Here is an 18,404-nt window from a genome sequence, read left to right on the forward strand (position 1 = left end):
TCTATATTTAAGTCGCGACGAAGACGACAACAACAAGGAAAATGAAGACGACGACGATGTTGTCGATATATTAATTCCTGTTTGTTTTTACAAATTTCTTATAATTCGTATTCGTTCAAATGTACACACATATATACATCCATAAAATTACCCATGGCACATACATAAGCATGAAAATGGAGAAATTTTATTTCTTTTTTTGCTGAAGAAAAGAAACGAAAAGAAAACAACACCATTATTATTGATGCTGATGCTGCTCAAATCCTTAGCCTTAAATAATTAGCACTATTCTGTACAAGAGCTATTTTTGTTCTCATACTCCCACCATCACCCCACCATCACCCCCCAAACACCGCCACAACATCAAGAAGAAACTTTAATCTTCACGTACAGGGTGTCAGTTAAGGGTTGATTATATTTTCAATTATTTTCTATGACATAAATGTAATTTTCATTAGGCATTACATTAAGAGGGCTTGTCTTTTTCGGTATACATACATGCATATGTAATTAGGTAAATAATTATCATAATTAACGGTGGGCGAGGTACTCTTCGAGGGTGCCTTAAATTTTTTTTTTTTAAATTATTGAGAGATTAGGGCTGGTAGGAGGGGGAAGAAGTACTTCTGAATTAATTAATACATTATCAAGTGGAATTTTTATTATCAGAATTTTTAGTGATATTTTTTATTCTTTGGTGGATTTTCATACAACCCAACATCTTCTGAATTCTTTGGTTTTTAAACAAAAAATCGATAAAAATGTATCCATGTTTCAGACAAAAGCTTTTATTGATATTTAAAAGCTTTTGACTGAATTTTCTTTTCTTACATCGAAATTGGGTTCATATATTTGTAGATTGGTTCCACCGATAAAAAAATCCCAGTAGGTTTTAGATATTCTAAAGGGCTTATCTACATTTATGTCTTATTAGAGTTAAAGGAGGGTGTAGAGCCAGAAGGTTGAATTTTATAAAAAATATTTTTTGTCAATATTCAACAGAGATGGAAGGGTGAATGTTAAAAAAATAGTTTTAATTATACAACATCGCTAAAAGTGCGGATTTTTAATGGATATGTTTTAGTACCTGGAGAGCCCGAAGCACGGATTTTTATTGAATATTGTTTTAATATCTATCAGATCCAGAAACGTGAATTAGTTTAAAAATTACTAGCCAGAAGCATCAATTATTCAAAGAAAATATTTTAAAGAATACCTAGTTAGAAGCATGATTGATTTTATAGACTACCTTGCGAGAAGCATGGATCGTGTAAGAATCGTGAATTTGTTGATGTTGATGTTATAAAATTCGCATATATATTTTCCAAATTATTTTGATATATACTGCAAATGCAATATATCAATATGATATGACAAATGAACAAATATGTTAAGCAAAAAGACGAATATTTAATGAAAATTGTTTAAAAAAATTGCTTAGAATTTTAAAAAATATATTTAGAAGAACTGTTATTGCCATAAAGGTGGATTTTTTACCGAAAACGTTGGATAGGCTATAAACGAGGATTTTTAAGAATACCGTTTGAAGTAGTGAGAAGATTGAAGTTAATGAGCTCTCGATAATTTATTTCAATAAAATGATTTTTATACCCTTCACCACACTGTGGTACAGGGTATTATGTATTTGTGCATATGTTTGTAACAGGCAAAAATAATCGAGATAGACCCATGGTCCCTTTTGAGAATATGCATAGAATCACTTTCTAAGTCGATGTCCGTCCGTCCGTCCGTCTGTCTGTCCATGTTAAATTGTAAACAAAGTACAGGTCGCATTTATGATCCGAATTGGATGAAATTTGGCATAGGTCACTTATTCGGCCCAAGGACGAACCCTATTGAAATTGGGAAAAATCGGTTCAGATTTAGATATAGCTCCCATATATATATTTAACCGATTTAATGTAAACGGTCCCTATATATCTTTCGATTTGGACGAAATTTGGTACAGCCTAATCATTTAGGTCTAGAATGATGTCTGCCAAGTTTCGTGAACATCGGTCCAGATTTAGATATAGCTCCCATATATAGTTTCGTCCGATTTCATGTAAATGGTGCCCCAAAGTCCCTATATATCTTTCGATTTGCACGAAATTTGGCATAACGTACTGAATTGAGCCTAGAATGATGTCTGCCAACTTTCGAGAAAATCGGTCCAAATTTAGATATAGCTCCCATATATAGTTTCGTCCGATTTCATGTAAATGGTGCCCCAAAGTCCCTACATATCCTTGATTTGCACGAAATTCGGCATAACGTACTGAATTGAGCCTAGAATGATGTCTGCCAACTTTCGAGAAAATCGGTCCAACTTTAGATATAGCTCCCATATATAGTTTAGTCCGATTTCAAGTAAATGGTGCCCCAAAGTCCCTACATATCTTTCGATTTGCACGAAATTTGGCATAACGTACTGAATTGAGCCTAGAATGATGTCTGCCAAGTTTCGTGAAAATCGGTCCAGATTTAGATATAGCTCCCATATATAGTATCGTCCGATTTCATGTAAATGGTGCACCAAAGTCCCTGAATATCCTTCGATTTGCACGAAATTTGGCATAACGTATTGAATTAAGTCTAGAATGATGTCTGCCAACTTTCGAGAAAATCGGTCGAAATTTAGATATAGCTCCCATATATAGTTTCGTCCGATTTCATGTAAATGGTGCACCAAAGTCTCTATATATCTTTCGATTTGCACGAAATTTGGCATAACGTACTTAATTTAGCCTAGAATGATGTCTGCCAAGTTTCATGAAAATCGGTCCTGATGTAGATATATCTCTCATATATAGTTTCGTCCGATTTTATGTAAATGGTGCCCAAAGTCCCTATATATCTTCCTATTTGCACGAAATTTGGTACAGCCTAATTATTTAGGTCTAGAATGATGTCTGCCAAGTTTCGTGAGAATCGGTACAGATTTAGATATAGCTCCCATATATAGTATCGTCCGATTTCATGTAAATGGTGCACCAAAGTCCCTGAATATCCTTCGATTTGCACGAAATTTGGCATAACGTATTGAATTAAGTCTAGAATGATGTCTGCCAACTTTCGAGAAAATCGGTCGAAATTTAGATATAGCTCTCATATATAGTTTCGTCCGATTTATTGTAAATGGTGCACCAAAGTGCCTATATGTCCTTCGATTTGCACGAAATTTCGCATAACGTACTGACTTGAGCCTAGAGTGATGTCTGCCTTGTTTTGTGAAAATCGGTCCAGATTTAGATATAGCTCCCTTTTATTATAGATTGATTTTAAGTAATTGACGCACCAAAGAACCAATAGGAACAAAACGTTCTGAAATTAGTATAACCTAACCTGTGACAAGTTTGTTTGAAATCGCTTAATATTTGGTTAGAGCTTCCAAATATATATTTCCGCCCGATTTCTAGTAAATTGGACATCAAACTCCTCATGTTAGTCAGATTGACATCAAATTTTGCACATCGTACAAAATTGAGCATAGAATAACGTAGTTGCGTTTTCTAGAAGTACAGACATAGTCCAACGGATGACCTATTTATATTTGTTTGAAGTCGATTTACACACTTTATGGACAAATCTAGGTAGATTCACATTTAGATAAATACCACATATTTTATTTCATCTAATTTCATGCTAATAGTCCTGTTTAATATACCCATAGTGGTGAAGGGTATCATATAGTCGGCCCCGTCCGGCTTTACTACTTTCCTTACTGGTTGATTTTGCATATAATTCGAAAATATTTTCGAAAATAAATTTTGGAATATATCATTGATTTCCAGGACTTAAAATTAAAAAAGTCATCACGATGCTGTAATGCTCCCTTACTAGGTTAATATCGGAAAAATGTGCGAATTCAATTCTTTATCGTTGACCAACAATTTTTCATTTTAGGTAACATGTCAGGAATGTACGGCGGATCAACTATAAATTCCTCATTTTGACATGTATATTAGCCGATGGTTTAAGATGCTATATGAGAGCTCGCTTTGGTGATTCGTTTTCTATTGCTTTGGTTTTTGAATTTCTCCGATGTCTTCAGGCCAACAAACTGCGGTGAACCACTTAGAACTGACCGCCCACTGTTCCTTAAGCGGACCGTCATTTGGTTCGCATTTCTTGTTCCACGAACAGCTATTTTTGGCTCGTCTTCAAATACCCATAAAAAATGTCAAACTTTCCTTTGAAGTGTCTCATGGAACCAGGCAGCATATATTGGGGCCTACGTTAAAGCTTGCTGATATATCATCAAAGCGTAAGGAGTGTTTCTAGGCTAACAAAAGAATGTCAAACATTCCTTAGAAGTGTCTCATGGAACCAGGCATGCCTACGCTTGATGTATATGATTGTTTTGATATTCGTTTAAGGGGACCCCCCCATTCTCGGGGTCAAAATTTTTGTTGATATAATTCGAATCTACACTGATTAAAAAATGTCTCTACAAAATTTCAAGTGAAAATCTCAATAACTCTTGAAGATATAGCCGATTTATTGTGTCAGCGTCAAGTGACGGCTGAAGGGCTTCTCAAACTTTAAACGCGTTTTTCTCTAAATATTTTTTTGCGAATGGCGGGCACGATAACTCAAAAACTAATAATCCAATCGGTTCCAAATTTTGCAACGTTTCTCTGGGAGTGTATAGCTCTCGTATGAACTAGGATAAAGCCAATCGGTGAAGATCTTCCTTATTTTTTAACTTGGGTTTTGGTAAAAAATCGGCGATTTTCCAAAATTATTTTTTCAAAGGTCCGCAATTTTGTTAATTTTAGAGCAAAGTCAATAATCCTAGTTCATACGAGAGCCAGACATGTACTCTTTCTAACACCGTTGGAATTTTCGGATTCCGATGTTCCAGTGAGGAGTTATCATGCCCGCCATCAAAAATAAGGACTTTTCTTTAATTACAAAAAACAACAACAAAATTTTTTTGTAAATTATTTTTCTTCTCTTTTAAATCTTCAAATATATATGTGCAAAGTTACAAACCTTAACAAGCATTGGTATTGATTTACCAGCCCATTGAAAATCTTGAAAAATTAAAATCGAGAATGGGTGGGGTTCCCTTAAATAGGAACCACCTTAATATCCTAATATGCTTCTTAATTATATGTCTACTGCAGCAAATCTCAAATTCCCAATTGAAAACTACTAGAAACCACATTCATTCAATTCAACATTATTTCCGTTGGCCATGAGATTCCTTTCACATAAGTCATATTATTAATATTCGTTTTATCTTCATATAAATATTATGTTACTATTTGCTATATTATTTATTCTAGAATAGAATAAATTTGTATTGGGCCAACTACAAACAAACAGGCAATAGAGCAAATTATTATGAAAGTTTTCCTAATGAGAAAAATGTGCAAATGTTTATGTGTGTATGTATATACATATATTTCTGTATTTGTTTGTGATGCTAAAAATACTAATTCTATTTCAGTTCATTTCTATGTATTGTTTATGTCTTTAATAAAATTCCTTTTTTCTTGTTTTCTTTGCAGAACAATTTCATATTTTTGTCGGTGATCTAAGTTCAGAAATCGAAACTCAACAGCTGCGTGAAGCATTTACACCATTTGGAGAAATATCGTAAGTATTCAATTTGTAATTAATTCCATGTGATTCTGATGATGATGATTGGATTTGATGTGAAATTAAAGATTTGGGGGGATTACAGACATGGAAAATTGAATAGATGTTTAAGAGAAGGAACAGTTATAGAGAAATAAACATTTTTTCAATCCAGAAATTTATACATTTATTTATCTCCCCTTTATCAATAGTCCTTTTCTTAATTATGAAATATTTCCTTTTTGTATTTCATAAATTTCCGTTTTGTTACACCTAACCTGTCTAACCTGTAACGGTAATATCTAACACAAACATTCATCCTTCCGGTAGTACTTGTATTTGAGGGCAACGATAGCAAGGATAGGTTTTTGTCCCTAATAGACCTAAGGGAAAATTTGTTTCACAACTTTTCTGCAAAAAAGCAAAGGAAATTGAATCTGTGTAAAACCCTTTCAACAAATTAAAGTTCTTTACACAACAACATAACGATAAACACACATATATACCCATTTCGACAAATATCTAAGGAAACCTCTATGGCCAACACACGCACACACATTCATGTTAATAAATTCTTCACCACAGCATCCTGTAAAAACAACCTTTTCATGTATTTAATTCAAATGTTGAAAATAAATAAAGCGTGAATAGAGACACCATTGATGGCAGGCAGGCTCGTTGCCTGTAAGGCAGGGAGGCTTTCAGGATGGTAGACAGTTAGACAATTCAGTTGCCGGCATTATCATAATCAACACCTTCGTTAACACCACCATCCTCGCCACAATGCCATCAACCGAAATGATGAAAACTTTGAAGACGTTGTAAAATTATACAACAAATCCTTATAAAGAGATAACCAGAGAAATGCTAAGACAAAAACACACATACATACGTATTCACATATAAGCACACATTTTGATTAACATATCCATGGCCTGGATGGAAATCGAGGAGGATTTGTAAAAAAAAGAATGGCAATATCTAAGGGCCTTCTGAAGGCATTAGAAAGAAAGTCAATATAGAAATGATAGGGAAAGGACCAAAGACGGACAGGACCGACTATATGATACACTAGTTCGGGCATATTCCAGAGATGATCTGGATGAGAGCTATCGAAATCTGAATCGATTTTAAATAAACTTCATAAATGTTATTATAGGTCCAATTTGGTACGCTATGCTAAATTTCATTTCAATCGAACAGGCATTGGGCTTATGGTGCTCCATTTACATAAAATCGGGTGCAGCATTTACATATTTACAAAAAATATGGTAACTATTCCAAATTAGAATAGAACTTAACACACATAATTCTAGGCTCGACTCGGCTCGCTGTGCAAAATTTCATTGAAAAGGAGCGAACGTAGGGTATTTGGGGTATTATGGATATAAAATCGGAAGGTATTATATATGGGAACTGTATTTGATCCTATTTCAAAATCTTGCTGAACTAAATGTCATATCGATAAGCTTCCTTTGAATAACAGCACCCCTAATATGGCCCCATCTGTAACCTTTAAACAAACTTTTATAAAAAAGTGTAGATGTGTGTGTGTGTTTATGAATATAAAATATCATAACATTCCATTTGAATATTGTTTTGTTGATTAGAAAAAAATCTATTCACATGTAAAATTGTTACACATTTTTATCGTTTCCTTTCCCCTCCCCTCTTGCTCACAAAACGATGAAGTCGTTATCACAGCATCAGCAATAGTAGTAATTTTAAAGAATATTTTGAAGGCACTTTTTGGGTCTATAAAAATGGATTTTTAAAAAAATATTTTGAAGCCAGTATCTAGGCACATAAGCTTAAATTTTTAAATAATTTTTTTAAGTCTATATCCAGACCCATAAGTGTAAATTCTTAAAGACTATTTTAAAGCCTCTATCTAGGTCTATAAGCATGGATTTTTAAAAAATATTTCGAACCCTGTATCTAGGCCCATAAGAGTGATTTTTTTAAGATTTTTTTGAAGCCGATATCAAAACCCTTTAAAGAACATTTTGAAATTCCCTAAGTGTGGATTTTGAAACAAATTTTTTAAGCCTATGTTCAGACCAATGAAAGTGAATTTTCAAGAACGTTTTGAAACCTGTATCTAGACCAGTGTTGCCAAAACTTCGTTGAGGAAAAATGCTAAGTTTTGTTGAAAAAAATGCTAGAAAGTGCTAAAAAATGTAAAAAAGTGCCAGAAAAAAGTGCTAAAAATTTCTAGAACAATATTGTTAAAATTTAATAATGAAATATTAATCAGAAACCCCATTTATTCTTAACGGTTATTCGTTGTCGATTTAATTATGTCCGTCCGATTGAGGTCGCAATATTTAAGACAGAACTTTGGAATTTTGCACATACGTTCGTACTACTCCTATGAGATTTGATATTGGAAGTGGAATATATCGGTCGTTTTTGGGTACACCATACCATAATATTAGTTTTTTTAAGCTTTTAGGCGCATTTTTCAACCTAAATTGCTGTATATTTGTATATTGTGTTCTACCTGGATATATAGTCTTCTTACTAGAACTTATCAATATTGATCCACTCTTAAGGGTAGCCCCCATCAATTGCATTGGTTTTAATTTGATTGTTTAAATTTTATTGAGTAAAAAATCTCCTTATCAAAAATTATTAATATGGGTCCATATTTAGGGGTAGCCCCCAGAAAGCGGCACCTTCCCCATTATTCGACATTTTGGGGACGTCGGACACGCAACCGAATTTACAAAATGTTTTCTAGTTTTTGTTTTGATGGGGTTTGAAGTCTTCCTACTAAAATATAAATACTAATAATCGTCATTTTTTGAGATTAATATGGCAATTCAACTGTATGGCAACTCAACCACCATATGATCAAAATAAAAATAGAAAATATAGAACACGGAAGAATCAACAAATATGAGGAATATCTGAGCAAAATGTATAACTCCTGGAAATCCGAAATGTTCAAAAAAATGCAATTTGAATAACCTCATTTCATCTTCACTGAAATTAATGTTTATCCACGCTGCACACACTTTGTCTTCCAGGACTTTCATTACTCTCCACAATATGTTACACATTGATGTGCGACCAACACTTATATTTAAATTATTTGCCACTACCCCTTGAAACCCACCAACAGCTAGAAATCTTAAGGTAGCTGCTAACTGTAGTCTTTCGGGAATGTTGCCCTTGCGTATGAAAGGACCAACTTTTCTCAAAATATCCATTAATGCTTCTTTATTTATCCTAAAAAAGAATACGAAACTATAAACATTATTTGTAGCTTTAGAGCCATGGAGTAATGATCACAAATACTTACGCAGATTCGGGCATATCCGTTGGGTCCGATGCGTCCCTAAGGCGACGTCATTCCAGTACCATTAGTCTTTTTCTGGTAAAAACCAGACAATTAATAAGCCAGCTGGCATTTTTTCCTTATTTTGTTGTTAAACTAATAGCAAATTCCAATGAAACATATTTTTTTTATTGAACACAGTTTGTAACATATTGAACAAAGCTATGCTTTCGAGCCGCACTTTTGCTCGAAATTGAGCACTCCATTTTGCACAACATGGGAATGTAAAAGATATTGGAATTCAAAAACTCTCGGAACGTCTCACATGGGCGTTTATTTGGTTTTTCATTTTCCCAAATAAACAATCTACCAAGTACCCGACCATTTTTTAAGAAATTTGGAATGCACGGCGCATGCTGGATAGCATTGGAAAATTAAATTCATCGCGTAAAACATAGCGAAAATTCAATGCGTCAATATTAAATCGAAAAACGGGATTTTTTGGATTGAAACCAAAATTTTGTAAAAAAAATCCTAAGAAATTAAAAAATGCTAAAAAAAGTGCTAGGTGCTAGATCAATTTTTTTGGTGCTAAACGAGTTCAAAAAGTGCTAAATCTAGCACTAAAAGTGCTAAATTGGCAACACTGATCTAGACCCACAAGCTATGATTTTTAATGAATATTTTGAGACATGTATCTAGGCCCATAAGCATGGATTTATAAATAAAAATTTGAGCAGAAAACTATGTTCATAAGCAATGAACTTTTAATATACACACCAATATCTAGGGCCATAGGCGTGAATTTCTAAAGTAATAATTTCACACCAATAACTAGTCCCATAAAAGAATATTTCCAAGCCTATGTTATGGGTCTATAACTATGCTTAGGATTTTTTGAGAATATTTTGATGCCCTTAATGGAGATGTTTAAAGAATATTTTCAAGCCTCTAACTAGGCTTATAAGGGTGGATTCTTAAAGAATATTTTCAAGCCACTAATTAGGCCTATAAGCGTGACTTTTTAAAGAAAGTTTTCAAGCTTCTAACTAGGCTTATAAGCGTCGATTTTTAAAGAATATTTTCAAGCCTCTAACTAGGCTTAAAAGCGGGGATTTTAAAAGAATATTTTCAAGCCTCTAACTAGGCTTATAAGCGTTGATTTTTAAAGAATATATTCAAGCCTCTAACTAGGCTTATAAGCGTAGATTTTATAAGAATATTTTGAAGTCTACATATAGACCCATAACTAGGCTTATAAGCGTGGATTTTTAAAGAATATATTCAAGCCTCTAACTAGGCTTATAAGTGTGGATTTTTAAAGAATATTTTCAAGCCTCTAACTAGGCTTATAAGCGTGAATTTTTAAAGAACATTTTCAAACCTTATAATAATTGTCACTATAATTCTCCCACAAATAAACGTAAACTCTCCTTAAATCTTTACAATAATGTAAATAATTACATCCTTACATTTTTTCCATCTCCCTCAATTATTTACCCGGATTTTGTTCTCATCTTTAACAAAATATCCTCTGTGTTTATTTGTTCTGGCCATGTTAATATCCTCCGCCCTAAGTCTCTGTAATACATTACTAACGACAACTTAATTCCAGTGCTAAAACTAGAAAATGTTACTGTGAAAAATCTCATTGAAAATCGTCTTAACATTTTCCGGGCTGTCTGAATGTATAATTTAGCGCATTTCCGCCTCATGACACTCGAATGACAAACACACAAAGTCTTTTAGATAACAATCTACGTAATAGGCGCAGTATAAACATAGCGAATGAGATAGTTGTATATATGTCATCAATGTCATATATATCATCATCTTCGTCATCATCGATTAAAACCACCAAGATGTGAAAATACAGCATGAAGAAGATGAAGTCGTAGTGGAAACAGATGTAATGTTCTTATGAATATTTCATAACAAATGTGACACATTAAGCCTATTTGTGTGGTTTTGTTATTGTTGTTGTTGCCGTTATGTGGTTAAATACTATTTTGTGGAATTTTAAATGTTATGACATTTGAAAAATATATAAAAAAATTATTTATAGAAAGAGGAAAAAAACGTGGATGTAATTTTGATTAAAAATAATATAGAAAGAAAAAAAAAATTACATGAAATTCTGCAAGGACAGTTATTGCGGGAGCCAATTCACAGAATATTTTCTAGCCTATTTTAGGCCATAAGCGAAAGTTTCAGCTCACAATAAATCAAAACTCGTGGATACTGAAATATATATTTTTTTAATTCGACTTTCATTCATCAATTCTGATTTCTTATAGAGCTTTTCCAAGCCAGGCCAAATTCTGGGCATATGTGCATATTACGGAATTTTAGAGGCATATTTCTGCATCTTAGCCCAAATTTTTGGATTTAAAAGCTCGTTTATTTTTATGGAATATTTAACAACCTATTTTGGGCTTTTATACGGGGGCAAATATACTTGAATATTTATGCATATAAGCGTGGATTTTAAAGAATATGTTCAAGCCTCTAGCTAGGCTTGTAAGCTTGGATTTTAAAAGAATATTTTCAAGCCTCTAACTAGGCTTATAAACGTGGATTTTTAAAGAATATTTTCAAGGACTATCAGAGCAAAATGCGTGGATTTTTTGAAGGATATTTTTCTAGCACTACCACAGCTATAAGCGTGGATTTTTAAAGAATATTTTCAAGCCTCTAACTAGGTTTATAAGCGTGGATTTTTAAAGAATATTTTAAAGCTTCTAACTAGTTATATAATCGTCGATTTTTTAAACAATATATATAAAGAATAATAAAGAATATATAAACGAATACATTCAAGCCCATAACTAGGCTCATAAGCTTGGATCTTTAAAGAATATTTCGAAGCCTATTGATAGGCTCATTAGCGTGGATTTTTAAAGAATATTTCGAAGCCTATTGATAGGCTCATAAGCGTGGATTTTTAAAGAATATTTCGAAGTCTATTGATAGGCTCATAAGCGTGGATTTTTAAAGAATATTTCGAAGCCTATTGATAGCGTGGATTTTTAAAGAATATTTCGAAGCCTATTGATAGCGTGGATTTTTAAAGAATATTTCGAAGCCTATTGATAGCGTGGATTTTTAAAGAATATTTCGAAGCCTATTGATAGGCTGATTAGCGTGGATTTTTAAAGAATATTTCGAAGCCTAATGATAGGCTCATTAGCGTGGATTTTTAAAGAATATTTCGAAGCCTATTGATAGACTCTTTAGTGTGGATTTTTAACGAATATTTCGAAGCCTATGTGTGGATATTTAAATAATATTTTGCAGCCTATAGAAGAATTTAGCGTGAATATTAAAATAATATGTGCATTATTCAAGCCTCTATTAAAGTCCATAAGTGTTTTATTCTTTCAAAGAAAATCCAGGCCCAATTAAAGTTAAGTGAACAAATTTATATAAATAAATTCAAATCCTTTATAAAAGAAACCTATCCTTACTTTATTTGATATCTTTTCCTACTTTGTGCATTTATTCGCATTGAAAAATAACATTCCAATTTAATATGTACTTTTGAGGATTCATTTAGGCACCTAGAATACCCAGGCATTTGGCATTTGTATTCTAATCAGGTTTATCTGTTTTTTGTCTTCAATCTGTGACGTTGATGAAGATGTTATTTTGCTTCATTTTGGCGGCTTTGAAGATTCTTTTTTTCATCATTTGTACATTTTCACTGAGATGATTGAATGAAACGATGGCAGGAATATTTTAAGAATTATTTTTTGCAGGCTCCATTATTTAGACTTCGTTACATAGACATTTGCGAATGTTGGTTAAATTAATTTATTTTGGTGGTTTTGGAAAAATGCTTTGTATATCAAATGCTCTCGATGTTTATTTTCGAGCAGGAGGGTTCAACTATATTGGAAAAAGAAAAAAGAAGCCTACATCAACTCCCCTACTTTTTACGTTTTATTCAAAATTTGCTGAAAAATAGATTTAAGAAAAAAATACCTAGACTATACCATCATAGTATTCTTATTCTTGAACTTAGTATTCTAATTAATAATATTTTTTTCGTTGTTCAGGAAATGTAAACTCGACAGCTTTGATTTATATTTTGAAATGATTCTAAAACCCCCAACCTCTCCGAATATAAAGGCGCGTGTGAATATTTTATTTTTATAGAAAATAGAAAGAAAAGTACATGGCGAACAAAATCTGCGACCAAAATCTACATTCCAATTCTTGGCTTTCGTCATAGCAATAAGCCCTTCCTAAAGAAGAAAAAACGAACACAAATTCGAAACCCAGCAGATGAAAAACAAATTCATACCATAGAAATTCAGCAGCAAATCTTTCTGCTTAAAGTATACTTGTGGTTAATGTTCTTTTTGGGTTTTTATTTTGAAACTCTTACCCCTCCATTCACCATCATTTGAAAGCGTCTTCTTTCTTCATGATTTGTTGTTAAGCATTTGTAAGATTTGAGTGTAAATTGAAACTGAAGTGAAAATAAGCTCGAAAATTACGAGGCCAAACAAAATGGATAAATCTATGAGATGACGGCACAGTGGGATTTTTTTTTTTTTTTTTTTTTTGAAGAATTTTTTTTAAGAAAATGTAACCTTTAGATTAGAGCGTAGATGTTTTGGATGGATTTTTAAAAAGTATTTCGAATCCTATATGGAGAACTCTAAGCGTCGATTTTTAAAGAATATTTCGTGAACCATAAGAGTAGATTTTTGAAGAGTATTTTTAAATAATATGGAGCCTATATGGAGAACCATAAGCGTGGATTTTTAAAGAATGATTTTTTCAAGGACTACGGGAACCATAAGCGTGGATTTTAAAGAATATGTTAAAGCGTATATGGAGAACCATAAGCCTGGATTTTTAAAGAATATTTTAAAGCCTATATGGAGAACCATAAGCGTGGAATTTTTAAAGAATATTTTAACGCCTATATGGAGAACCATAAGCGTGGATTCTTAAAGAATATTTTAAAGCCTATATGGAGAACCATAAGCGTTGATTTTTAACATATATTTCAAAGCCTATATGGTGAACCATAAGAGAGGATTTTTAAAGAATATTTTAACGCCTATATGGAGAACCATAAAAGTGTATTCTTAAGGAATATTTTAAAGTCTATATGGAGAGCCATAAGCATGGATTTTTAAAGAATATTTTAAAGCCTATATGGAGAACCATAAACGTGGATTTTTAAAGAATATTTTAAAGCCTATATGGAGAACAATAAGCGTGGATTTTTAAAGAATATTTTAAAGCCTATATGGAGAACCATAAGCGTGGATTTTTAAAGAATATTTTAAAGCCTATATGAAGCACCATAAGCGTGGATTTTTAAAGAATATTTTAAAGCCTATATGGAGAACCATAAGCGTGGATTTTTAAAGAAAATGTTAAAGCCTACATGGATAACCATAAGCGTGGATTTTTAAAGAATATTTTAAAACCTATATGTAGAACAATAAGCGTGGAATTTTAAAAAATATTTTAAAGCATATATGGAGAACCATAAGCGTGGATTTTTAAAAAAAAATATTTTAAAGCATATATGGAGAACCATAAGCGTGGATTTTTAAAAAATATTTTAAAGCCTGTAAGGAGAACCATAAGCATGGATTTTTAAAGAATATTTTAGGGCCTAATGAATTTCCAATATAGGTACACCACATTTTTGGTACCTTGAAAGTCTTAACCGAATTTTCTAACCAAGAAGTCTGAAATTTTACGTTTCGGGTTTATGTATGGCGACCGACATCTGTGAAAACCACTAGAAACACATTTCCAAGTTTCGACACATAAAGTTACCACACCATTTTTGTATTTGGAACATCTTAACCGCATTTTCCTACAGAAATGGCTGCAATTAGGCATTGCGGGTTTTTGCAGGACAAAAACTTCCTCGCGGAATTCTTTCGGTTTGAGATCGTATGGCTGGACTTTAAACGGCTGCCATATAAATGACCAGACTTTATTTCGGTATTTTGAAAATTGTAAACCCATGGCCTTCCCGAATTAGCTGAAATTTGGATTTATGATGCCCGAAGAAAGAATAACTTCTACCTAGAAATTCTTCATTTTTATATACTTCACCACACTGTGGTACAGGGTATTATGTCTTTGTGCATATGTTTGTAACAGGCAAAAGGAATCGAGATAGACCCATGGTTCTTTTTGAGAATATGCATAGAATCACTTTCTGAGTCGATTTATGCATGTCCGTCCGTCTGTTGATGTTAAATTGTAAACAAAGTACACGTCATTTATAATCCGATTTGGATGAAATTTGGCACAGCTCACTTATTTGGTCCAAGGACGAACCCTATTGAAATTGGGAAAAATCGGTTCAGATTTAGATATAGCTCCCATATATATTTTCGTCCGATTTAAGGTAAATGGTGCACCAAAGTCTCTATATATCATTTTCGATTTGCACGAAATTTGGTATAGCCTACTGAATTATGGTCAAAGTAATGAATAGAATGATGTATGCCAAGTTTCGTGAAAATCGGTTCAGATTTAAATATAGCTCCCATATATATTTTCGTCCAATTTAAGGTAAATTGTGTACCAAATTCCTTAATATCTTTCGGTTTGCACGAAATTTTGCACAGCGTAATGAATTAGGTCCAGAATGACGTGTGTTAAGTTTTCTGAAATCGGTTCAGATTTAGATATAGATTCTATATCTGACCAAATGAAAAAATTAGTATAGGTTGCGAATGACATGTTTATGGATCCAATTTCATTTTGATGATCCTTTTAAAATGCGACGTCTGTTAGGATTCATCTGTTGTATATACCCAAAGTGGTGAAGGGTATCATATAGTCGGCCCCGTCCGACTTTACTATTTTCCTTACTGGTTTCTAACTGAGTGTCTAAGCGAATATTTTTCAGATTTATGCAAATATTCCAACCAGCCTATATATGCGTAAATTTCTAAAGAATATTCCGAATTGTTTTTGAATTTACCCTCTCCCAATCCCTTGTGCACTTAGCAAGAAAAAAAAAACTTTTCAAATAAAATGTTCAACAAGGTCAGATTTCTAATTTTAAAATTTATTTACATTTTTGTTGTCGTTGTTGATGTTGTTGTTGTTTTTTGTTTGATGCAGTCAGTCAGTCCGTCAGTTAGTTCAGTAGCAGTGTCGAATTTACCATCGTGACAGTGCCTGTGTCGTTATACCTTGGTAAATATGTAAATCTTTTTGTTTTTTTTTTGCGTACTACCGTTTCTTGTCCTCTCGTTACGTCCTGCCCTGCCGCCATGATGGCATGGCATTTTGGTTCTATTCACTGGCCTGTTTGAGGTTAGTAAAAATGTAAAAAATTCCTTTTGACAGCAGCCCATGAGTAAAGTAGAACATGAATTTTAAATTAGAACAGGTGGCATAAAGACTTTACGATTTGTGTGAGTGTGTAGGTTTGTATTTTATATTATTTTCCAGTTTTGTTCTGGGATGTTTTCATTTCATTCATTGTGCGGTGGTGGGCTATGGTTTTTATTTTTCTTTCTTTTGGCTAAGGTTTTATTTTGCTCGTCTTGTGTTTTTACAATCTCAACCCCAATCTGATGGCTAGAGATTGAGGGGTGTACATTTTTTTCTCGATTTTTTTTTCTTCTGCTGCTGCTGCTTAGTTTTGTGTTGGGAATCAGACTTGTTCGTTCGTTTGTTTTTTATTTTTTTTTATTTCTAACTTGGGACAATGTATAACAAGCCACAAGGTTTCACACGACTGCAAATGCAATGGGCGTATTTGAAGTTTAGTTAAGACATTTTACTGTTGATTTCCATTGGAAATTCAACTCCTCCCATTCATTACCTTACCTTGCCTTGCCGCTAACAAACATTTACAGGGTAACGTACCAAAAAAAATATTAAAAATTTACATAAATATTTTAAAGAATTTTTGTTGTTGTTGTTGCTTCTTCATAATATTTACATTTCAGTGGTTCGGTGGCTCGAGCAGAAAAAATCCACATAATAAAGATATTTTGTTTTTAGAATTATAATCTACAGCTTAATTTAAATAAATTATGATAGCACAATACAATAAGACGGACCCCAGAAGGGACAACAAAAGAACAGCTGCGTCTATAAGGGAAAAATAGACAATACAAACCAATGAAAAAAAAAATCCAAAGAAAAATATTTTTAAAGTTTATTTAGAAGAAAAGCATATCATTTTGGAGAATTGTGTTATTTTGTGAAATGTATATTTGTAGAGATATGAATATTTGTGTTTCTTTTTAAATGAAGGATGGGGGGTATATTTTGTAATAAACAATAGCTTTATGTAATGTCCATAACTGTCATAGTATGGCATATTTATAAACATTCTCCTTGGTGTATATTTTCCAATGTAAAGCTGTTCAAACAACAAGTAAATTGATATGATATGACCACCACCATTGGCCCTCTGACGAGGCAAATATTTGAAAAATGAAAAAAGTAAATAAAAATATTAACTTATGTTTGTTTGAGTTTAAAAAATCCGTAGAGAATCTGCTGCATTATCGGACATCAATCTTCATTCCTAGGGATTTTTAATCACAGATATCACAATTTTAATGAGCTTTAAATAAATTGTTGAATTTTATATAATTTACAATAATTTACAAATACATGAAAGTAAAACCTGAAAAAAATATCTTAGTTTGGGGAAAAAGAAATCCATTAGGCCGGTCGATAAAATCGGAGATTTGATCGAAGTTTACCTGTTAGCTGTCATAACATCGCCCAGGAGCTAAAAATCGGCAATTAAACTGTTTTAAACCAGTTTCACAAAGCAGGATTCGAAAAGAAGCACGATGTATGGGCGCCACACAAATTAACAGAAAAAACCAGTAAGGAAAGTAGTAAAGTCGGACTGGGCCGACTATATGATACCCTTCACCACTTTGGGTATATTCTACATGTGTATTCTAACATATGTAGAATATATCTGAACCCATTTCAGGGAAACTTGCCAGAGACTAATTTATATTACATCAGTAGGTTGTGTAAATCGGCCTAGCTATGGATCTTTTCACGAAGCTTAGCAACATCATTCTAGACTTAATTCAGTACGCTATGCCAAATTTCGTGCAAATCGAAAGATATATAGGGTCTTTGGTGCACCAATTACTTAAATCGGAAATGAAAATATATATGAGAGCTATATCTAAATCTGAACCGATTGTCACGAAATATTGCACACATCATTCTAGTATCAATTCAGTACGCTATGTCAAATTTCGTGCAAATCGAATGATATATAGAGACTTTGGTGCACCATTTACATAAAATCGGACGAAAATATATATGGGAGCTATATTAAAATCTGGACCGATTTTTCCCAATAAGTGACCTATACCAAATTTCACAAAAATCGGATCATAAATGCGACTTGTACTTTGTTCACAAAAATACATGGAAAGACAGACAGACGGACGGACGGGCGGGCATGCATAAATCGACTTAAAAAGTGATTCTATGCATATTCTAAAAAGGAACCATGTGTCTATCTCGTTTTTGCCAGTTACTAACA

General features: G+C 32.9%; 1 protein-coding gene across 1 annotated transcript in view; it reads left to right on the forward strand.

Moving 5' to 3' along the window:
- Window positions 1–5,519: 5,519 nt before the first annotated feature.
- The window catches only part of LOC133323418 (cytotoxic granule associated RNA binding protein TIA1), a gene marked incomplete at its 5' end in the record, with an annotated part of 76,912 nt that continues 64,027 nt past the window's right edge, over window positions 5,520–18,404 (forward strand). Inside the window, one exon of the mRNA XM_061532346.1 lies at window positions 5,520–5,607. Coding sequence (XP_061388330.1) covers window positions 5,520–5,607 — 88 coding nt within the window. The remainder of the gene's footprint in view (window positions 5,608–18,404) is intronic.

The sequence above is a fragment of the Musca vetustissima genome, unplaced genomic scaffold, assembly GCF_032173495.1.
Source record: "Musca vetustissima isolate MV318-11 ecotype Yass unplaced genomic scaffold, APGP_CSIRO_Mvet_v1 utg17332, whole genome shotgun sequence".
NCBI classification, from domain to species: Eukaryota; Metazoa; Arthropoda; class Insecta; order Diptera; family Muscidae; genus Musca; species Musca vetustissima.